This window comes from Chiloscyllium punctatum, chromosome 24 (genome assembly GCF_047496795.1).
Source record: "Chiloscyllium punctatum isolate Juve2018m chromosome 24, sChiPun1.3, whole genome shotgun sequence".
Taxonomy (NCBI): domain Eukaryota; kingdom Metazoa; phylum Chordata; class Chondrichthyes; order Orectolobiformes; family Hemiscylliidae; genus Chiloscyllium; species Chiloscyllium punctatum.
In genome coordinates, this window is record NC_092762.1 from 68,538,535 (window position 1) to 68,563,236 (window position 24,702).

At 38.7% G+C, this 24,702-nt stretch overlaps 2 protein-coding genes across 3 annotated transcripts in view; one reads left to right on the forward strand and one right to left on the reverse strand.

Annotated features, from left to right (window-relative positions):
- Window positions 1-2,282: 2,282 nt before the first annotated feature.
- oaz1a (ornithine decarboxylase antizyme 1a) lies at window positions 2,283-9,027 on the reverse strand. The gene is given in 6 exon segments (XM_072594094.1): window positions 2,283-2,695; window positions 5,661-5,746; window positions 6,411-6,583; window positions 7,371-7,457; window positions 7,459-7,516; window positions 8,756-9,027. Coding segments are annotated over 6 exon segments (645 nt in total). The 5' UTR covers window positions 8,866-9,027; the 3' UTR covers window positions 2,283-2,564.
- A 229-nt stretch (window positions 9,028-9,256) lies between these two features.
- LOC140494663 (uncharacterized) overlaps window positions 9,257-24,702 on the forward strand; it is a 58,307-nt gene continuing 42,861 nt past the window's right edge. The window contains exons 1-2 of one of the 2 annotated variants that reach the window (XM_072594096.1): window positions 9,257-9,853; window positions 17,192-18,267. The gene's annotated coding sequence lies outside the window, so the exon portion shown is untranslated. Of the gene's footprint in view, window positions 9,854-17,104; window positions 18,268-24,702 lie in introns of those variants that run through there. The other variant, XM_072594097.1, reaches the window with a different exon arrangement.

Genomic DNA, 24,702 nt, shown 5'->3' on the forward strand with positions numbered 1-24,702 from the left:
TCATCAGGAAGGGAGGTACAGTGGGCAGGGGGGTGGGGGGGGGGGGGGGGGGGCCGTGGCCAGGTGACTGAGAAAAAAGTGGGAGAGGTTTGGCCTGGGGGAAGGCAGCTCAGAAGGCAAGAGGTAGATAAAGGTGGGGGAGTGATGGTGATAGGCTGGAGTGGACAGGTAGCTCAAGAGGCAGATCGGAGTTCGAGGGTTGGATCTGGGATACAGTGGGGGGAGGGAAAGATGAGGAAACTGGTGAAATCAACGTTGATGCCATGTGGTTGGAGGGTCCCAAGGCAGAAGATACAGCATTCTTCCTCCAGGCTTCGATTTGGTGGTGGACACGGCCCAGGTCCATGTCCTTGGCAGAGTGGAAGGGGGAGTTGGAAGTGTTCGGCCACAGGATGGTAGGGTTATTGGGTGTGGATGTCTTGGAGAAGTTCTCTGAACTGTTCCGCAACTTGGCGTCCTGTCTCCCCGCTCTAGAGGAGACCACCTCAAGAGCAACAGGCACAGTAGAGGTGGTATTTGGATATGCAGCAAGTGGAAGGATCCTTTAGGGCTTTGGATGGAGGTGAGGGGGAAGGTGTGGGTGCAGGTGCAGATTTTACATTTCTTGCAGCGGCAAGGTTATGCCAGAAGATTGGATTGGCAGGGGGGCATAGACCTAAAAAGGGAGTCGAGGAAGGAATGTTCTCTGCAAAATGCTGATGGAATGGGGAAGGGAAATATTTCTGGTGGTGGGGCTGACCGTAGGTAGTGGAAACGGCGATGGACAATACATCGTATCTGCATATTGGTGGGGTGGGAAGTGAGGATCAGGATAAAAAAACCCTCGTCCTCCCTTCATACACCCCACCAACCCACCCTCCACTCCCAGCATCTTCCCTTGTCACCACGAGGTGTAAAGTCTGTACTCACACCTGCACCCAAGATCCCAAAGGATCCTTCCACAGCAGGCAGATTTTCCTGCACACCCAAATGCCTCATCTACTGTGTCAGTTGCTCTCAACGTGGTCTCCTCTACACTAGGGAGACAGGACACCAACTTGCAAAACAGTTCAGAGAACATCTCCAGAACATATACACCCAACAACCCCACTGCCATGGCCAAACACTTCAACTCCCCCTCTGCCAAAGACCTGCAAGTCCTGGGCTACCTCCACTGCAAAAATCAAAGTCACCCAACACCTACCTGGAAGAGCTCATCTTCCATCTTGGGACCCTTCAACAACACAGCAATGTCATTTTACCAATTTCCTCATCTCCCCTCCATTCATCTTCTCCCAGATTCAACATACTCAGCTCCATCCTCTTGAACTATTCTACCTGTCCATCTTGCCTCCCACCTGCACCCATCACCACCCACCTTCATCTCCCTATCACCTTCCAAGCTACTTTACCCAGCCCCACTCACTCCCATTTATTGCTCAGCCTCACACCCAACATTCCTGACAAAGGGCTTATGCCAGAGGTTGACTCTCCTGCACCTTGAGTGCAGCCTGACTTGCTGTGCTTTTCTAGTGCCACACATTGAAGATATCTTGATGTAGGTAGACATAACAGCTCAAGAGAATAGCCACTTTGAAAAACAGGCACATTTGCTTGTAAATCCATTTGATATAATTAATGAACATTCATTATCAACAAAGCCAGGAGAATAGACAAAGTCAAGCTTCCTCAATTTTCAAGCACTTGTTTATATTCACCTGAAAATGTTTCAAGTGTCATGCAATAATTTAAACAAACACTATCATATTCTTGTTTGTTGCCCATTAATCAAAGGCCATTATTGCTCTGATGTTTTCTACATGTGTCAGTTTCAAAGTTAACCAAAAAATTTTAATTTGGAAGATAAATTAATGTCAGGTGCTAGAAATCAGTCTTGCCACTTTGTGCTAAAATAAATTGGAGTAGCCCACTCCTCCACCTTTGAGGAATTCAGTTTAAGATAAAACTAACTATGCAACTGTTGTGTACAGTTGCTAAATTTAAATGAGAAATCTCCCATATTCCTATGTACTTAAGATGTGCAATATCAACCGGGAGCAATGGCAATATTGTGACCATACCTGACTGAGGGAAACTGAACCAATACCAACACATTCCGTAAGAGTAAGCAATTTTGTTTGCAATACTGACCCAAATTTTAAGTTCAACTACTGGCCCCATTCCACTGGTACTGGAATCTCTTCAAAAGGGAGAGAAGGGGTGGAGAGGTTGAAGGGATAGATTAAGCCTTGCGGCCTGAAACAATGATGGTCAAACTTTTTTATTCACTCCAAACTAAGCACTTCAACAGTAAAAATACATTTTATTTAAGATGAATGCAACATGTCAACCAAAACTAAAACGTGTATGCAGTTAATTTCATGGTGAGCAATTTATTTGTTATAATCATAACATGCAAACTGAGATACAGTACAAGTGAAATTATCCAACCAATCACCACTGAACCTGAAGATTCTCCTGAGGCTGCAATGCTAGATAAGACAGAATTTCACCAATATACCTTCACAGATGAGACAAACAAAACAAAAAAACCCAAAACAGGAGAGCAAGATAAAAGCACAAGTTTATTCTTCATCAGATGAGTCTCTTTCAAATGTATACACCATGAAGAAAGCATCTGGTCTTTTCGGGACAAGGGGATGTCCAGGTCTCACAATCTCAAAGCCAAGAAAGCTAAATGTGCGAAGCAGTGAAGCTGGAATTTAAAAACAAGAGTTAATACTTCCATGCAAGTAATAATTTCTTCAGCCTAACTTGTACTAAAGACAAAGCTGACAATATTCACCATTACTCAGCAAATGTTCGCATACACAAACATGGAAATTTTTTAGTTGTACTCAAATATATCCCACTTCAGTGAATGATCCAGTTAGAAATAAATCACTGATTCAACTCAAACCTCCACTCTTTATGCCAGTTTTTACGAAAAGGTTATGCTGTGGTAAAGTGCAATTTCCTTCAAAAATGTTTGTTTAGTACATTTTAAACAGTCAAGACTGAAAATCAAATTTCTCTATTCCATAGAATCCAAAATTATAGTTTCATCTTCAACTTCAATATTAATCGCCTACACATGTCCCTAGACGATAAAACAGGAAGTAAAAATCGGTTTGTTACTTCTTGGTTTGCTCGCAACTGTTCAGAAGCCCTCCCCCACTAATTTTGTTCATGTGGTCCTTGAGGGCTGTGTGGTGATAATTTCCATAAGCAGAAGTGAGTACAGCAAGCTGTTGACATGTCGACCACTATGCTCAGAGCCTCGTAGCAGCTGCATAGCTTAGAGAGGTCATTTCAGTTTAGTTTATGTGATGACACTGCTGGTCAAAGATGCTGGTCCATCTATATAAATTTTCAATGATGGAGAATATTCAAGAAAGCTTTATAATCTACCTCTACTATTCAATTTCTTTCTATTCTCACCACAATCTAATCTCAGCCAATGACTTTGGATCCCTTGTTACAATACATGAACTAAAAGCTATCTACTCTGCAAGTTTTCAGAAAACTGCAAACATTTCGTAAACTAGCTGATTGAAATAGTCACAGTTTAATCATTAATTAAACTGCAAGTTTCAAAATTAGAAACACTGAAGTTAGCTCGGAGCACAATATTCTAGGTCTTTATGTAGAAGGTGCTTTACAAAGCCATGACTAATTTAGAGAATCCAGGCAATCTTAAGGATTTCTTCTAGTCAAATGCAATTTTAAAAAGGCAAAGATGGTTAAAAGCATACACAAATTCTACTTAACCCAGCTCAGTAATTTCCTTTGAAGGCTGAATAAGGAAACTTTTAAAACCATAAGTTCAACACTCACGATGAGCAACTAGAGTGTGTGTATGACCCATTTCAGATGACAAACCAGACAAGATGCAGTCATCCAAGAGCAATGACACTACATTACTGAGTTGAAGCTGTTGTGCCAAATTTGACAGTGGTCTTTCTGTCCAAATCAGAAGTCTAATTTATTCAGATCTGTCCACCAAGAACTTTTTTTTTAAAAATAGGAGTTTCAAATAAAAGCCACATTCTGGTAACTTTACAAATAATTTATGCCCTAACCTTAATGTAAAATTGTTATATTCAATGAATACCTATCCTTCAGATGAAGATAGTTAACAGTTTGACATTTTAGAGTTAGAGTTTTAGGTAGTGAAAACAGACACCTGATGCACTCCAATTAGAGCAGATTTTATTTTGTATTATTTGAAATCAAATTCTAATGTCCAAAATCTCTACACTGAAGATTCTGCTTGAGCTCTCGCATTGTAGATTTTTTTAAAACAAGGGTGTTACAGATTATCCTTTTAACCAATCACATTCCACTGCACATCAAACAGCCAAGCAGTTTTCCATTTCTGCACACAATGGTGGACAGAAGAACCACCACTAATTTCAATTTTGAACTTAAATCACTGGAACTACTATTGCAAGACAATGCTAAGGAAGCCGCCCAGACCTTACTTGTATTGCTAATGCACCTTTCTCTTCATACTACAGGTATTCTACTACAATGTAGATTTCATCAGTGCAATTGGCTATAACATGACTGATGAATTTAGAACGCTGCTCAGATAACAGATTTTCTACTGAACCAATATAGCAATTTCCTGTTAGTGATATTATACAGAGAGATTTTCTAAAGCAGCTTTCCATAATGTAATTTTCTACAGCTTGTGGTTGGAGAAAAACTGTCACATTATAGCAGAATGATCTGTATGTACAACTATGGTCATTGACCAAGAAGAAAAGTTCTGCAATACAGTCTACAGGTTGATGGAAAATGGCATACTGCAAGGAAGTGAATGAGTGCAGTTGTTTGTCTGGACATTTGGAATCATGGTCACGAGCTATCAATTCTAAAATTGCGCAGTTTCGCCTTAGACCAATAAGCTGGCACTAATCAGTGAAGACTGCAGATAAAATGGAAATGTAAGCTTCGAATCTGGAAAGTGCACTTGGATTTTTACAGCATCAAAAGATGAGATTTTCAGCTAGTTCAACATTGTTGCGTCACTGAAACATTTGAATAAAAGAATATTTGTTCTCACAACAACCAATGGCTTCTCCAAACACCCCAAAAGTAAAAGCTACCCAATCAAAGTTAAAACTTAATTTGGGACGTGCAGTTGCAAAGGTTAATTGCTAACTTCAGTATTTCATCTCAAGAAACTTTAGTCTGACCGTCAATTAAAGGTATCATCTGAATCAAAACGATAGAAGGGGTCACACGTTCAAAGATAAAAAGTGCCTTATGAATTCCTTTCCACAAAAGACTGGATGCAAAATCTAAATAATATTAAGGCAAAGGTAAACTGATTTTAGATTAGGGGTACACAGGCATGTACAGTTGATGTTGAAATCAGATCAGCCATGATCTTACTGAATGGTGGAGCACATCTGAAGGGCAAAGCGGCCTACTCTTGTCGCTTGTTCATGGATAAAATCTGAGACAAAATTTCAACTCCATGTTAAGCTAACAATGGGAGGAGGATACAGAGAACGGTCTGGATTTCCAGCTAAGTGAATGAGAAACCCATGACAACACTAGAATAATGTTGCCATATTAGACAGACTGCTTACTTATGGGGCTAACTCAAATGGTTGCCATACGAAAATGCACATTAAGGGCCACAGATGCTATCAACACTGTTCAATTACCTCGATCATCCCTGTTCTTGTGGAAGCAAATGAACACATGCTCAGCTTGAAGATGTTCTTCTGCAAATTCAAGCAGGATGGCAAAACTGGAAAAAAACAGTAAAATGCTGGATTTATTCTTCAATAAAGAAACACCAACAGGAAAAGGTTTGAATTACTTTAACATTATATTAGCATTTACATTACATAAATAGTGCTTGAAAATACCCACTGGTTTTTAAGGGTAAAGCTGCCATTACCCTACTGGATCATGGGGATACTCTCTCATTAAAGAACGGGGAGAGGCTTAACAAGATGGTTACCACACCTCAAGCAAGGGGAGAGAGCAAAGAGTTCTTCACGGTAGCCTTAGCAGTGCTGAAATTGAAGTCACACTGTTGGGATCATTCTGCATCATAAACCAGCTGTGTAGCCAACTAGCTAACTGACGCCAGACCTGTGTGTAATCATGATGTCCTGTCTGAGACTAGAACTTCAACTCAAGGTAGAGGTTCCACTGAAATTTGTGGTAAGATAATCAGCATAAAACAAACTGAATAACTAATGACGTAGCCTATTTTTAGCTCTAAGGAGTGATCGAAAATACACGTATTACTGGTTTATTACAATGACAACTGGTTAGTAAAAGAGCCACTTAACTCAACACAACACCCAATGCTTAACCATAGAATATTTGACCCAGCAAATACTAAACAGGAAACTTTCATACATGATCAATTTGCTGAGCTAATGATGTACAGTACCACATACCTTTCTTTGCTTCCTTCTGGCAAGACTCCACCTGGGAGTTCAATGTACAGATTGTTGTTATTCAGTACTGCTCTCCAGTGAGCAATTCTTGCATCAGTAAGCTTGGACTGAAAGTGGAGAATTTTAGTCCTGCCATTTGCACTCAAATCTTCTGTTACACTCAGCCGATTATCCTGGGGAATATGATAAATATTTTATAACAATGTTTAAAGATGTTGGATTGCTGGGAGCCATTACAATCATATGTAGATCAACTGTCAAATACGCAAAAGCAGCACTTGCAGTCATCCTCTAATTAGCCTGCAGTCAAAGAACACATGAGGTGACCTTAGAGGTTTACAAAATTATGAGAGGCATGGATAGGGTAAGTAAGCAAAGTCTTTTCCTTGGGGTGGGGGAGTCCAGAACTAGAGGGCATAGGTTTAGGGTGAGAGGGGAAAGATAAAAGAGACCTAAGGGGCAACATTTTCACACAGAAGGTGGTACGTGTATGGAATGAGCTGCCAAAGGATGTGGAGGAGGCTTGGACAATTGCAATATTTAAGAGGCATTTGGATGGGTATATGAATAGGAAGGGTTTGGAGGGATATGGGCCGAGTGCTGGCAGGAGAGTGTGGATTGGAATATCTGGTCGGCATGGACAGGTTGGACCGAAAGGTCTGTTTCCATGCTGTACATCTCTGACTCTGTTAAAAGGTACAAACTACCAGCATTCAAATTTCATATGCTTTCTTGGCAATTACAACTGATCTATTCCATCAACTTAAGCTACAAATATACCCAAGCCAAAAAGCTCTTCAAGCTCAATTCCAATCTCAACCCATAAAAATCATCCCTTACTTTCAAACTCCTACTCTCGTAGCAACTTCCCTTAATTAGACATACAGAATAGATAACTGCACCTGGAGAAGAATTCAAAGTTTAGCTGTCAATTTTGCAGCTTAGTAGCTCAATACTTACTGAATACAGTATGTTAGCTGCAAGATTGTGATCCCTTTGACCATTCCCTCGCCCACCTGGGATCTTCAAGGGTGGGTGAGGGACATCAGGAACACCACAGAGGCCCCGGACCAGGGTTACGACAGCAACTGGATGACAGCCTGGGACTAAAATAAAACCGGGTTTAGTGCAATTTCACCATATGAATTCAAAAAACAAAAACTAGAAATTCATGTTCCTGTAACAAACTATCTATACCAAATATCAATTCAGTCTGAACACAAAGCAGCTCAACTACAACTAGTTACAAACAGTTTGATTTAGACAATCTTCCTTTTTTGCTTCAAGTATAATCACATTGCTGTTTTTTTCTCAGCAAAGAGGAATGATGCATGGCATTAAGAGTCAGCATAAGTTTGAACAAGTCGATCCAAAAGGAGCAACCAATTTTTACACACCCAATTCTGTTGTATTAGAGCAAATAAAGGTGGCAGAAACAAAATCATTGAAATTACAACAAACTACTAAATTACTGTGCTGATATAGAGCTGAAATAACCAATTTGGCCTTGTAGATCAGCCAACTATCTTAACATTTTATTTGGGTAATTTTTACCCAACTGTCCAAAATAAAAAGGTCCTATTTTTAAAAAAGTGGAAGAAAGTATCAAGATGGACATTAATGCTACTGCTCTTCTATCCTTCTATTTCTCCCAAATGGCACTGTAGTGGTGCAGAGGGGGACGTGGTGAAAAGCGTGGCTGAGGCCTCCTGCGATCTGGCAGCAATGGGCAGGCGCTGAGAGAAAGAGAGAGAGAGAGAGAAAGTGCAAACTTCCTGTTGCATTCCCAGTCTCCAACCATCAGAGGCACCACGTCGACTCAGCAGAGTTACATCCTCCGGGGAATTTCCCAACCTCTTATTTATCTGTCCACAGCTTGACGAGTGAGAGAGAAAAAAAAATCAACCCTAGGCCCTGTTCCCCCCTCTTAATAAACCCAGTCGCCATTTTACGAACCTTACACTTCGCGTCCACCCATTAACTTTGCTCCTTGATGATTAGAAATAACTGATCGAGATTATAGAATTTTTTTTTGGGGGGGGGGGGGTGGTGGAGGTTGTGATAGGCTTTCGTTTCTGTGGAGGAAATGTCTATGGATTTAAATTCGTATAATAGACACGGGTAGGGGGAAAAAAAAATCAAGAACTCCGTCGACGCAAAACCACTTTCTTAACCGCATTGTTGTGCGAAAATTTGGCTTATTACACCTGGTGTACAGAAATCGCGGGTATTTAATCTGGAGGAGAGAGAAGAGCTTAAAGAAAAAGGGTGTGAAAGAAAGTGAAGCCAATCTCGCCTCGCGTTTGTCTTTTTTTTTGTTATTCGAAGCGGAGAAAACCCCCTACCTTTCGGTACTAGTATTACTACTAAACGTCATGGATGGCATTTTGTTTCCTTCTTTCTCTCTAGCAAAACAGTGACTATTCAAAATGCGCTGAAGGGAGGTCTTGACCATCCGGCCTTAAAGGGGTTTCCTCCACGGGACACCAGGTGAAAGGCTCTGCCGTGCCGGACACGCTGGTCTGGAAATTTTTTTTGTGGAAAAAAAGAGAGAGCGAGCGAGCTACTGCCTCACACGCAGCGTCTGGCAGTCGGACCGACTGTGACGCAGCAATCGGTGGGGCGGGGCTATTTATAGACGACGGCCGGGGAGGCCGCACCGCCTCATGGGAAAAGGTCCTTCACGCCCCCGCCTCCCCTCCCCCACCCCCAATCTACAGTTTAACGGCTTTTTCCTTCACCTCCCCCCCCCCCCCGACCAAAAAAAATTCAAATCCAACCGACCGACTCTGCCGCAGAATTTTTTTAAATTCTAATTTTTTTTTAAAAAACGTAGTCGTTCATCGTTGGGATTGCAGGGTGTTTATTTAAGTTTCAATTCTATTTTTTAAAATGTATATACCGATATATTGTCTCAAACGTTAACGACTGCCGACAGTTTAAATTATTTTAAGTGTCGTCGTTGGTTGTCGACGGAAGTGAAGTTTTATCGGAGTCTGCGGCCTTTGTTTTTGTAGTTTTCGTGGGTTGGAGTGAAATGGCGGAAGGGAGGAAGAGGCAATGAGGGACTGGAGTTCCAGTGTGGTCGCCCGACTCTTAGATCTCTTATTTATTACCGACTGTCAGAAAATAGCTTCAGCCTCTAACTGTCCAAAGCATCAGGCTGGGTGCTTGCTGTTTTTCCATGAATTCAATATTCCAGTGGGTGAACTCAGAGATTCACTCTGGTCAGTGTTTCTCCCTGTCTTGTAATCGTTATTATCCACACCACCAAATGGACAAATTAATCCACCTTCAACTTACTTCATTTCAGGGAAAAAAATCACAGCAGTCCAAACAGAAATCTCGAGCTCCCTGCACCTTTTAACAAGGTCGTGGCTCATCTTCAAGCTCAACACCGTGCTCAATTTTCTGATGAAAGGTCACACACCTCAGGATTAAAGGTTACAGCACCTTAATTGAAATATTTAACTCAGATGCTGCCAGAGCGCTGAATATTTCCAGGGTTTTCTGTTTGTTCCTGATTTGCAGCATCCTTTGTATTTTGCCTTTGTGCTCTTTTTCATGAATTTATGGAACTCAGTGAGTATACTTGATCATTTGTACTCAGGAAAGAGGAAGTTTCATAGACTTCTGGATGAAAAAATCTATCCTCACCTCAGTCCTAAATGGTGTGTGATTAAACTGAAATTGTGTCCTGAGTTCGAGATATTCACTCAGCCAGTGAAAATACCCTCTTCCCAGCTTTAACCTGCTAATTACATATTCAAAAACATTTATTCAGTAAGTTTGAAATATTTCCATTCTTCCAGTAACTTGCCACTGTCAAGCTCAGTTTTATCCTCCATTCCGAAGGGACCAGACCATCTGTGTTCCCAGCTCACGGGCGAGTATTTTGTCTCTACATCCACAACTTAGTTGGAAAATATAATTTGTTGCATCTGATGTTGAGAAAGGCTTTGCATGACATCTCATGCAATTCTCACAAATTGTCACCATATCCCAAATCATTCCAAGGTCTTGGGAAGATTTCACCCATAGAAAATATTGTATCACATCTGCATATTTCTGAGGTATAAAACACATTGCGCAATACCAATTGTCATCTGCTTCTAGTGACCATCCCCTGCACTGATTTCCTTTGTACTCAATCTATTGGGGTACCTGTTTTATACTCAAAAGCTTACCTGAAAAATATAATCAGCCAATACTTCAAAATCTATGAAAATGTTGCTAGCAGCCATACAAGTAAGGAAAACAATACAAACCCATGTCTTCAACTGGATATCTTAACCTAACTACTCATTTGGAATAAATTGTAAGGAATAACGAGGAATCTTTTTTTCCAAGGATGTAACTGACAACTCAGCACATTTCAGCTGTTTTTTTTAATTAAATCATTCAAATCCTGACCGAAAGAGTGAAACTCAGTATTATCAACAACAAGTACCCTACATTCAATCACTTCTATAAGAAGAAAAATAAAACGAATTTATAAATTACTGAGGAAGAATGTAATTGCTACAGACAAGAGAATTATTTTGGATCTCAAGGCAGAAAGATGTAGTGTTGACATTTTATGAGTAATTACAGGTATTTGTCAAAAATTGTACCTGAATCAATACAGAATGTTAATTGTCCAACATGACTTAACAGGTTTACTGGTGACAGGTCTTGTGTGTGGTTGTAGTGTCCCTATAGGTGTGAATTCAACTGCTACTTACCCTGGAATTTTATCAAGACATGACTGAACATGTTGGTTTGAAAAAAATTCTAGGATTAAAAGCTGCCTTCTATGCTTTAAAGTCAAGAGTTTTCTGCTTTGGCTGTAACATTAGCTGAGTGAAGAGCTGACACAGATATAGCGTTGTCAAAGTTATAGAGTCATAAAATATGGAAACAGACCTTTCAGTCAAACTTGTCTGCGCCAACCAAACATCCCAATCTGACCTAGTCCCATTTGCCAGCATTTGGCCCAAATCCCTCCGAACCGTTCCTATTCAAATACCTATCCAGATGCCTTTTAAATTTGTAATTGTACCCGCCACCACCACTTCTGGCAGATCATTCCATACGTACACCACCCTCTGTGTGAAAAAGTTACCCCTCAGGTGTTTTTAAAATTTTTCAGCTCTGATTTTAAAACTATGCCCTTTAGTTTTGGAATCCCCCAACCTAGGAAAAAGACCTTGGCTATTCACCCTATCATGCCAGTCATGATTTTATAAACCTCTATAAGGTCAGCCCTCAGACTCTGACAAAAGCCTCAGTGTATTCATCCTCTCCCTATAGCTCAAACCCTCAAGTCTTGCAACATTCTTGTAAATCTTTTCTCCATCCTCTCAGGTTTAATATCTTGCCTATAGAAGGGTGACCAGACTTGTAGGAAGTATTCTAAGAGTGAGTTCACCAATAACATCTTAAAAATAATTGTTTTTATTAACCTGTTTTTCTAAACAAGCCATTCAAGGATGATAGTACACACCTGGAGTGGGTGGGACTTGAACCTGGGCCTTCCTGATCTGGAGCACAGAAGCTACCACTGCACCACATGACATCCAAACTTCCACACTTGAATATTCTGATCAATGAAAACAAGGATGCCAAATATCTTCCTCATCACCCTGTTTACATGCTACTCCACTTTCAAGGAATCTGCATCCCAAGGTCTCTTTGTTTTGGCAATATTCCCCAGAACTCTACCATTAACTATAAAAGTCCTGCCTTGGTTTGCCTTACAAAAATGTAACATCGCACATGTACATTAAAATCCATCTGATCAAAGTCCCGTTGTACTCTGTGATAATCTTCTTCACTGTCCACTATATCACCTATTTTGGTATTATCTGCAAACGTATTGACTATACCTCCTATATTCGCATCCAAATCCTTCATATAAATGATGAAAATCATTGGACCCAACACAGATCCTTGTGGCACACCATTGGTCACAGGCCTCTAGTCTGAAAATCAACCTTCTAGCACCACTCTCTGTCTCCTACCTTCAAGCCAATTTTGGAACCATATTGAATGCTTTGCTGAAGTCCATATAGACAAAAATGCCAAGTTAACGAGACACGATTTCCCACACACAAAGCCATGTTGACTATCTCTAATCAGTCCTTGCCTTTCTAAATATGTGTAAATCCAGTCACTCAGAATCCCCTCCAACAATTTACACACCAATGACATAAGGCTCACCAATCTATCGTTCTTGGCTTCTCCTTACAGCCAGTCTTAAATATAGACACAACACTAACCAAGTGTCTTCTAGTACCTCACCCGTGGCTGTTGATGTTATAAATATTTCGGCAAGGAACCCAGCAATCCCTTTCCTAGCTCCCCATAAAGTTCTAGGAAACACCTGATCAGGTCCCGGGGATTTAACTACATTTATCATTTTTAAGACCTCCAGCATCGTTTCTTTAATATGAACAGTTTTCAAGATAAGTTATTTATTTCCCCAAATTTCCTCACCTCTATGTGCTTTTCCAAAATAAATACTTCTGAAAAGCTAATTTTTATACCTATGGAAAATATTCCCATCACAACTTTTGCAATCAAACAAAGCAACTAACATTTCATTACAACCTAAAAACATCCAAGACTTTGAAGCAACATCCAGAGATAGTTATCATTTATGTTACGCCATAACTATTTGTCATCACTTCTATACATCCTGTATATATTTTCATTGTGTAAGACAACAACGTTTGAAGTTGTTCGGACTTGCAATAACACGTTCTACTGTTTTTCAAAGTACCATATTATAGCAATGGTCTAAAATGTAAGGCCACTTAAATGGATCACCTATGTAGACATACACCTGATAAATTTACTTTACCCAGTAGAAGCAGATGGTAATTGGTATTGCTTGATGTGTTTTATCTCTCAGAAATGTGCAGAGGTGATAGGACACTTTCTACCAGTGAAATCTGAATGATATGGGATATGGTGGCAGATTTCCTAAAATTGCATGAGATGTCATGTGAGGCCTTTCTCAACATTAAGAGCAAAAAGTCATATTTTCTAACTAAGTTCTGCAGGTTGAAACAAGTGAATGGTGACAGGCCTCTTAGTGGAGATTATAATTTCATTATTACTTAATGTTGTCTCATTAACATGCCCTTTCCCATTACACTATTATAGATGGTACATGGCGCAAGAATTTACAAGATGACAGTCTTTGCAGGTTCTTGGCAACACCAACTTGCCACTTGTTCCTCCAGATCTTGAACCTAGACACCTGGCACCAACATCTTGTGCATGCTCATAGGCAGTGACTGCATGTACTCCACATTCACAGACACTGGCATCCCACACATGTCAGCCTGTTTACACCATCATGGCACCTCTCCAGTCCATTACAATATGCTCTGCACTGTCATGCTGCATTGTGGTGTGCACAGCAATAACTGGGATGCTACTGCAAAGATGCTATGTGCTGAACAGGCATCCTGTTAGCACAGATTGTACCAGGTTTCATCTCCGGGCTTCTTTCTTTTTTTAGCACTAATTCATTAATGTCTACTTGAATATTTGCAGTAACCCCACCTTGCCTTTTAGCACTTTATCCCACGTCCTCCCCCCCCCCCCCTCCCCAAGTTGTCAGCAGTCATCAGTTAAGATGATCATAAGAACATAACATAAGAAATGGGAACAGGAATAGGCCATCCAGCCCCTCAGGCCTGCTCTGCCATTCAATAAGATCATGGCTAATCTTTTCATGGACTCATCAGCTCACCATAACACTTAATTCCTTTACTGTTCAAAAATCTATCTTTGCCTTAAAAGTTACAATCCTTCAGAGGTCTTCATGGTGCTGGCATGCTGAGTGTGGCCGTGCAACTGCACAGCTGTGAAGGAATATTAGTGATCAGTCAAGAGAGTGACCATGTTGCTGCACAGTACACACAACATCAATACAACACCCACAACATGTGTCAGCAACTCACACAGCAAACCCATCAAATGGCTGTGTCTCAAAGTTAAAAGTGAGTAGTACTCAGTTAAAAACAAAGAGAGCGGCTGTCAGTCAGAGTTGAGTCAGGCTGGGGAGTGGGGGGAGGTGTGGTGGTGGCTGCGGGTGGCCAGTACAGTTAGTCAAGATCAGTTTAGGATCTGTCAAGGGATTTTCGTATGTTTAGATGTCCCAACGGGGCCATCTGGGTCAGGGGTTTCATTCATCTCCTGACTGGGGAGTGGACCACAGATTCAGTGGAGCCAATCAGGGGCTCAGCAGATTGTTAGTTGGGGAGATGTACATAGATTGGACAGGGGCCGAACAGTCTACATTCAGGGCTATATGTCCAGGTCAGTCAGTGTGGGGAGCATAGGGAACAGAGTCCTGGGGACCAGAGGAATGAATTTCATGGGTGGATATCTGGGTACCTGCTACAGTAGGAAGTTGGGGTGACTCAATGCTGGGGACTCAAGGCAGCAACCTGGAATATGGAGAGTACAAGGACAGTGAAATGGGGATATCGATGCGTAAGTAGGATGAGCTGGTGGGATGTATAGTGGGATGTATGTGGGATGCTGTGGGATGTATAGTGATAGGCAATTGCCACCACTGCGGCTCATCAAGGGGATTGTGCTGCATGATAGTGGGCGTGATAAATTGTAGGGATGTGAAGGATAAGAATTGGAGTGATAGTTAAGGTAGTAGGTGGGAACATAATAGGGTTCAGTACATATGGGCTGTCCAGGAACTGCTAGATAAAAAGGAACATGTGGGGTTTGGAGGGAACCTGACGTCGAGGCTGAGTCTATTACACTATTGAGCACAACTACGTTGTATTCGATGATCTGTCAAGTGCTAAATGCAACCTATAAATGAAATATGGCTGTGGTCACACTCCTGGAGTAGTGAGGATTCTCTGTCTGTTTCCTGGCCAAAACTGTGTGCTTCATTTCTAAGTGACAGAAGGCTCTTCAACGGACAGTTGTATTAGTTTTGCATTTGCAATCATATGATAGTGCATGTGAAATACATGAGTAGACAAGTAAACTGTTCATAAACAATGTTGACTATGTTATTGACCTTTGCAAATTGGAGAGACATTTCTGTGAAGCAGAAGTAATCACCAATTACCTTAAAATGAACACACCAAATGCAAGGGCCCTTCTGGGGTGCATAGAGTTATGGAACTGTCGCCATCTCAATAGAATCAAGTACAAGCTTTTCTTATCCCTTCCATGAGTGATGTGGGACGAGGAGGAAAAGTATTCAGTACTGATGTATCATTTGCACTCTCCTATTATGTCTTTACCTCAGGATTTGTAGTGTATTAATCATAATAAAGTTCAATATCAAATTGCCAACTGTCATTCAAATAAAAGCAAAATGCTGCAGAGCTGGAAATCTGAAATAAAAACAGAAAACCTCAGTAGGTCTGGCAACATCTGTGAAGAGAAATAGAGTTAATGTTTCAATTCCAGTATGATGCTTCCTCAGAACTGAGAAGAGCTTGAAAGTGATGGTTTTTTACCATGTTCAAAGAGGGAGGAGAAGAGAGTGGAATAGATGGTGATGGTGCCAAAACCAAACTATGAAGAGTACCAATTGTGGTAAAGGACAGATAGAGATGTAAAATAGATATAAATGATTTGTATCAAAGGGAGAAAATTGGTCCTTTCTGCTGAAAGCAAAGCCAACAAAGCCCAAACAGGGCATGAGTCATTCCTGATGAAGGGCTAATGCCCGACATGTTGACTGTCCTGATCCTCGGATGCTGCATAACCTGCTATGCTTTTTCCAGTGCAATGCTTTTCGACGCTCCAACATCTGCAATCCTCTCCTCCTAACAAGCCATGGCCTGTATGAAGGAACAGGTAGTAGTCAAACTGGACAGAGGTCAAGTTCTGAAGTTGTGGAACTTAATGTAGAGTTCTGAAGGCTAAAATGCCTTAATGAAAACTGGGATGTTATTTTACCATACTTGCATCGAGCTTTGTTGGAACAGTGTAGCATCCCAGGATGAAATCCCAGTTCTGAGGAAGCATCATACTGGAATTGAAACATTAACTCTATTTCTCTTCACAGATGTTGCCAGACCTACTGAGTTTTTCTGTTTTTATTTCAGATTTCCAGCTCTGCAGCATTTTGCTTTTATTTGAATGACAGTTGGCAATTTGATATTGAACTTTATTATGATTAATGGTTTGTTAAAATAGTAAGTAACTAGAATTATCAGGGTCACTGTTACAAAGCGGAGGTATTTCATAAAGTGGTCACTCAGTCTGTGTTTGGTCTTTCCTCAATGAGGAGGAAATGAGTGAAAACACAGGTTTTATGCCTTCTGCTAATGTTTGGGAAGATGCAATGGTGTATGAGGAGTAATGGAGGAGTCAAATAGGGTTTGGTAGAGAGATTCTGAGTGGAGGGGAGGGGAAGATAATTTGATGATGGTAAGTCTGGGACAATAGCGTGAGGAAATGGGCTAGGCTTCTTGGACGGGGGTTATGTTTTTGCAAGTAGGGTTTCTAAGATCCATGTATTATATTTAAATAAACTGCATGCTATGCATTATTACATTTAATCTGTTATGTAATGTACACTTTGGACATAAAACAAGTGTATTTTTGGAATAACAAATCAGATAGGCATTAATTATTATTTTAAGAATGCCCTCCACTAGCATCTGCTTGGTTTGTCTCTGTTATTGTAAATTGTGTTTCACTAGTCCAAGGTTAAAACAGGAAACAATTCTCTCCTATTGTTCACTGTTTTTTTTAAAGATTGTTCAGTTGTGGTATGTTTACATTTTCTATGCCAGCAGAGTCTGAAGAGGGAGACCTGAAGTATGATGGACACTTTTAAGACCTTTATATAAATAGATCATGTCTTCACATTCTGAATGGAATCACGCGATGAAAACAACTTGAAGTGTAAACAAATATTCAGGAGTAAATAATCTCTCTCAATTGACAAATGATTACTCCTCCATCTTGAACAACACTTGGAGAAAACAAGAAGCAAAGGCACAGAATGTACTGAGTGGGAGAATTCAATTTGCTGACCAAGTCCTCTGTTACAATTGGATTCATACTCACCTCTTTGCTAATTTTGGTGGAAAGGACAAAAATGCATTAAAAGGTTGATTACTTTTCATTCGTATTATCTAAGTCCAGAATTTTCACAGAACTGTTATGGTACAGAAGGAGACCATTTGATCCATTGTGCCTTCTCTAGTTCTACAAATGAGTGTCATGACTTAGTGTCATTTTGGTCTAAATGAATTAATTTGCAATAATTTTGGAGCTTTACCAAATATACTATGAAGAGTATCCAAAATTTGCTATCTGGTTTTGATTGAAAAGAGAATCGAAATGGAAAATAGATTCAAAACCACATTATATAATGCTATTAATTGAATTATTTCAATTAGTCCCATGTCGTGATGGCTAGAATAACAGATTTTGACTTTGAGCTTCAGAAATTTCTGGAAATATTTTGTAACAATTTCAGAATGAGCTCATCACATTAACCCTAGAAGAGAGAAAAGAGAATTAAAATTAAAAAATATATAGTAAAGTAACATCTAGTGATTTTCTTATTGTGAACTGTTCCAAAGGATGATAGAATTCAAGATCATAATGCCAATAATACATACTTCAATCCCAGGCCATTCCAAGTCCTACCCGTCAATTCTAGAGTTACTTTCATTAGTGACTGTGTTGTAGATGATTATCACACAGGATTGGCTGATATTTTGATTCTACCGGAGCTGGCACCTGTTGCTTCTCATCAGTCCCAGACTGAGACAGAGAAGAACGAGAGGGGCAGCTCGAGACCTCAGCACCACATAAAATCAGGACTTTTATATAGAACTGCCTTACTTCTGAAAGATATCAAGTGAGTCACTTTTGATGAAGTATTTATTTGACATTCACATATGAATTTAATAGTTAATCTTGTTCGTCCTTTTTCATTTTTATGGCCCCTGGGTTCTGTTGCTATTTCTGGACGAGTTGCGATATAAGAGTGGAGTCTGCAGATCTGGTGAATTATTGCTTCCTTAAAACAATTGTCAAATAGAAGAAGGCAATTAAAATAATGGAAATTTATTATTTTTGTGACTTTGAATAATTTTGTTGTATTTCACATGAGAATAACATTTTATATGTGTGCTTATGTGTATGTATGTGTGAAAAGAATGAGGACTGTAGCTAAAATAAACTTAGTCTTGGTCAAGGCAGTATGATTATTTTAGCAAAATTAAATAATGAAAATAACTCTTTAAAATAAATCTCTCTATAGACTAAAATATTCTTATTTTAAATATTTTCCCTTAAGCATTATTGTCAATTATTTAGTCAAACTAGAAAACAATAACCTCCATAAGAGTCTAAGGCCATTCACTAGTGTTCTTAAGTTAGTAAAACGGTGTGTTGGTGAGGTGGTATCAATGTAGAAATCATATGGATTATGTAAATTAAATCATCCTATGAATGTGCTGTCCTTTTTAAAGCTAACCTGCTAGTGCATTCTTTTGCAGTCTTACTTGTTTCCTTCCTACTCTCCATTTATGATGAGGACATATGTATCTATATTTTCACCTGTTGTATGGTATGTTTTACATGTATGTTTTATTTGCTTTCTTGAATGTGAACTTAGTATTTCCATCTTTTGTATTTCTCTTTACTTTCCTTGAACACTGTTGTGTCCTCCTTATTGTCTAGTCATGCCTCCTTTCATGTCTCTCGTCTAAGGTACTTTACCAAATCTAAATCAATGGTGCAGCCTTTTACTTTTCTTATAACATTCTGTTCTTGTGCTGATGTCTCAAGTTTTACTTCATTTAGATAAGCCCACTTCCATCTGTGCGTCTCCTCAAATTCCTAAGAGTCCTCCAAGGCACTCATCCCTACCTCCTCACGTGCAAATATCCAAATGCTGTATCCTCTTCTTTCACCAACTTTCCCACATACCTCATCTCCTGGGGACTAATTTTGCCAAGCTCTAACCAGTTCTGCTTAACCCCGTCTACCAATTAGTCTCTACTTGGATTCTACTAGCTGAATCTTTTGCAATATGTTATTTTCCCGAGTTCTACACCATTACTTGCACTTGGCCATCCATCGTTGTAATTCCTTCTTTGTCTTGGTCTCATGTTTGATCATGCTCCTGTGAAGCATTTAGGACCTTTTAGCAGATTGTGCCAACATTTATTAGAGTATATATTTGGGAAAATCCACATATCTGCAGTATCAACATGTTCATCTGAAGATTACAATGAAAACATTTATTTTAATTTAATACTATTTTATACTTTACACTGATTAAATGTTTCAGATACCATAAAATGCTATTTGGTTTTCCTACTGTCCATATTTATTGAACAACTATTTCTTCAAAACACATTTACCAACAAAATTATTAAAAGTGCTACAAAATGCTGGTTGTTAAATGTTAACTGCTAATAGTGTTATTAATGCTTCCAAAATGGCGTGGACAGAGTAGATGTTGGGAAGATGTTTCCATTGGTAGGAGAGGATAGGTCCCAAGGGACCCTTAGAGTAAAGAAAAGACCTTTTAGAATGGAGATAAGGCAAAACTTCTTCTGTCAGTTAATGGTGAATCTATGGAATTCATTGGCACAGAATGTTGTGAACGCCAAGTCATTGAGTATGCTTAAAACTGAGATAGACAGATTCTTGAATATCAAGGGGAGAAAGCAGGAGAATGTGTTGGAGAAACTTAGCAGCCATGATTGAATGGTGGAGCAGACTCAGTGGGCTGAATGCCTAAATTCTAATCCTATGTCTTAAAGTCTTGAAATGTATTTTAAAATTTCATCCTATGAGCAACACTTCAAAATACGTATCAATAAGTTCCAGTGGCTGGCTGGTTGATATGCTTGCATGCTTTACCAAAGAGAAGTTATATGTGGGTTTATTTCCCGAAGTTCCACTTAGAAGCTATGAATTCATGATCCTAACACAAGAAACAAGGTGAGTTCAAGCTCCAAGGAATTGATGAAACGTGTGAAAATCAAAGATTAGGAAGGCAATATTAATACCAGAAGTAATCTTAGATTATTTGTCATCGTGACCTTGTAGTTGCTATGTTCTTTATTTGTAATCAGTATTGCACTATGAAAACCCCAAAAAAGTTATGAATTTTTCCGTAATCCAATTAATAACCATTAAGCTATAAATCCTCAGCTGCAATGTTCATTATGCAGTAACAATTGTACTGTAAAATCTTTAACTGGAGTCAATAAAATACTGTTAATGACAAATTGAAGTAACTATGTATATTTAGAAGGAATGTGGAACAACATAAACCAAGAGAGATGAGAGGAAAGGTCAAACTGATACAGGCGATAATGTCCTATGTTGTAACAGTGATTACACTTCAAAATACTTCATTGGCTGCAAAGCATTTTAGAATTCCCTGAAAGGCATTATATGATTTCAATTTATTTCTTTTTGTGTTCATTTTGTTGGTATATGTGTTTTGAAGAAACAGTTGTTCAATAAATATAGATAGGTAGGAAAATCAAATAGTATTTTATGGTAATGAAACATTTAATCAGTGTAAAGTATAAAATAGTATTAAAATTAAAATGAATGTTTTCATTGTAATCTTCAGATGAACGTGATGATATTGCAGATATGTAGATTTTCCCAAATATGTGCTGTAATAAGTGTTGGCATAATCTACTGCAATCTGTAAATGAGCTCTAGATTAAAATTGGTACAGAATTTATTCTCTTATAACAAACAGATGTGACCTCAAAATCCCTCAAGTGTTTATTCTGGGAGTTGCTAGAATTTAAAAATAAATGCAGTTTATTTTATTACTTTGCCAAATGATCAGTTAATTCAGAAACATGTGGTACAATAAGCTGGTATAGCAGCGTCCTGTGTCACACGGGTTGTTTTAGAAAGAGTTGCTTAAAGCAACTTTTGTAGTCATAGGTCAATATTAGAGATGAGATATGCAAGGGTGCTTTATACCACAACCTGTAATCAGATTCATTTAAATAGTGGAAAGCCCTAGGAACATGTTATTTGAATGCCATCTTGCTTAGGCAATAATCTAGAGTACCACATGTAAGATAGTTTGAGATTGAAAAGGGTGAAAAACATATTTTGAATAGAATGAAAAGAATGGCATGGTGTTAAAGCACACCAGAACTCTGTGCTGTAGATAAATTCGCAATAATAATTCTGTGGAGTGGCACAGTGGTTAGCACTGTTGCCCCACAGCACCAGGGACCTGAGTTTCGATTCCAACCTTGGGTGACTGTGTAGAGTTTGCATGTTCTCCCTGTATCTGCGTTGGTTTCCTCCAGGTGCTCTGGTTTCCCCCCATAATCCAAAGATTAGATTAGATTACTTACAGCGTGATGTGCAGTTTAGGTGAATTGGCCATGCTAAATTGCCCACAGTGTTAGGTGCATTAGTCAGGGTAAATACAGGGTAGGGGAATGGGTCTGGGTGGGTTACTCATCAGAGGGTCAGTGTGAACTTGCTGGGCTGAAGGGCCTGTTTCCACACTGTAGGGAATCTAATCAAAAAAAGGTTAACAGATTGCAATTGTTACACAAGTCGAGACTTAGTCTAATGTCATCAACACCAAGATTGAGATGACATCAACACCAAGATTGTAAACCAGTCTTATTTTCTCCTGGTTGCTGAACAATCATTCATAACAGTAACAGGAAATTCTGCCAGATTAATCAATATTATTGCTTTGGGAGCAGTTGACTATGCCTTTTTTCACTCAAATGAATAGAAAATCAGGAAAAGGCCAATCATCCTGGATGCTACTTTAACAACAAGATAGTGATACGAGTGAAGGATTGGTACCTGTGAGAGACTACTCAAAGTGCCATACACTATTTCATTATAGTTTGTAAGTGTTCAAATTTGTTTAAAATTCCTGCAGTTGTTCTGCAATTACATTATAATTAATATTATCACTTTACTTCTTTCTGATAACATATTGTGAAAAGGCATTTTGCTTTGAAAAGATAAATAATCATATCCTAAAATTTTGCATATTTGCACATTTGAGTATGTGTAAAATACTGCAAATTATTAGTAGAATTACTTTAGAAAGTTCTTCTCTATGATAATTCAGTTGGTGATCTGATTTTTCATTATTCATGTTTAAATCCTCTGAATCACTTATCAGTGACAAATGTCAGCTTATCGAAATAACAAAAGAAATTTAATACCCTGCATAAATATACACAGGTTTTTGAAACAATATTTTACAAAACTCTTCAAGTAAGAAGGAAAAATTATGCTTATTTTCAAGATTCCATGATTAAGTATGTTATCTAAGCTGAAACTTGCTGCAGTTTTAAAGAAAAGAAAGTTTTATTGTTATTTGAGTGAAATGTTGAACCAATGCTGTATCTACCTGTTCAGTTGGACATAAATATAATACGACATTTTTCAAAGAGTTTCATCCTATGTCCACCCAGCCCTTAAATACTGAAGATAAAATAGCCCATAAGTCATCTCAGTGCTATGTATAAATTGCAAAATAACCCATCCACAGAGTTAGTATCAATAATCTACTGATTTTCCAATTCACTTAAAATCTTTGTTTCGCAGCTGCATTTAATGTTCTTGCCCTTTAGATTTTGTGCATATGTAACATAATTTTTTTAAAACTTGCATTTGTGAACCAAAAATCTGACTAACATTGTAGATTGTAAAAATAGCAAGACTTGCGATGATAGCTGACATGATGGAACAATAACTTTCATTACATATATTAAAACCTGATTTTAATGTATTTCCTGCTTTATAACTAAATGGTCTCTAAATTTGGAATCGGTTTTCTATTCTCTGGCTTTGCATTCGCAAATTAATTGAAACTGGAACATAATGCTCATAAAGTAGAACTAGCAAGGGAATATCCTCATGCTCTGTCATCCCCAAAGATTCACACATTCCTTTTCACTGTGAGATACAGAATCATAGAATCTAACAGCACAGAACAAAGCCATTTGGTCTAGTAAGTGTGTGTCTACACTTTAGAAGAACAGTCCAGTTAGTATCTCTCTTCTATTCCTACCCCAGACCCCTGTAATTTTGATCTATTTCAAGTAACAATGTTTGTGAGTAGTCAAATACATGGAGACTTTGTGTAAGACTACTTTTCTTTGACGTGTTTAGTTATTAAATCCTGATTGATCGCACATTCAAAAAAAGCATTAAAATACTGCAAAATATTTGGAAGGATTATTTTAGAGAGTTCTTCTCTTTAATAATTCAGTTGGTGGCATGATTCTTCTTCATTCATGCTTTAAGCCTGAGAAGCAGTTTTTCGATGATAGAGGTCACTTTATTCATTACATTCTCTTTTGAAGGCAATGATTTTGTATTCATTCCCCTGTCAAAAAGTCAATTCCAAATCCTAAGTATTCATGTGTAAAAGATTTTTATCTCCCTGTTGTCTCATGTTTTGGACATGAGAATATACAGCAGTAATGTCCCTGAAACAAAAGTACATTCTTTATCTTTTGCCTGATAGTTGTTTAGTCATTTAGGATGTTTCATTTTGTTTTCAACTTCAAGAATTGGACTAGATTATGATTTTTAGAAGTTGCTGATTATTTGTTGTTGCAATTAGTCCATTGCTCATCAAGATAGTCACATACTTGATATTTTTAAATTACAGATCTGCAGCACATTCATTAGAATGTCATTAAAATGCTTGAAACAAGCCAATTGGAAGTGACCAAATGTATGAAGCATGTTTCTGCAGTTAATTTCTCTGAGGAATAAACTGACATTCAATGGAAAAGGTCCCTAACATGTTGAACAATTAAGTTCAAAATCAATGGGTCAGTTTCAGCTCACTGCCACGGCTATAAATAAAAGTGATGATAAAGAAACCTCACTGCTATTGCAATCCATGGATGTTATGAAGCACTGAAGTATTTTTGAAGCAAAGTCACTGTTGTCATGTAGGAAACTAAATAGCCAAATTACACACAGCAAGTTCCCACAAGTAGCAACGTGATAATAATCAAATAATCTGTTCTTGTGTTATTGACTATAGGATTTTTTTAATTAAGCATTGATGGCAAGTAAATAATCTCAGGTTACGTCCTTCCACACTATTAGTTGGTGGAAATCAATTAGTTTATTCTGCTATTTAAAAAAAAGTTTGTTGACACTTGAAAAGAATCCCACCATGACATTAGGAAAATTGTAAATAGTGTAACATTCATGATTGTTGATGCACCTTTTGTAGTATATGGCACACACTGAAATGCACAGGCATGAGATATTTCCATTGTTGCTATTTGTACTCAAA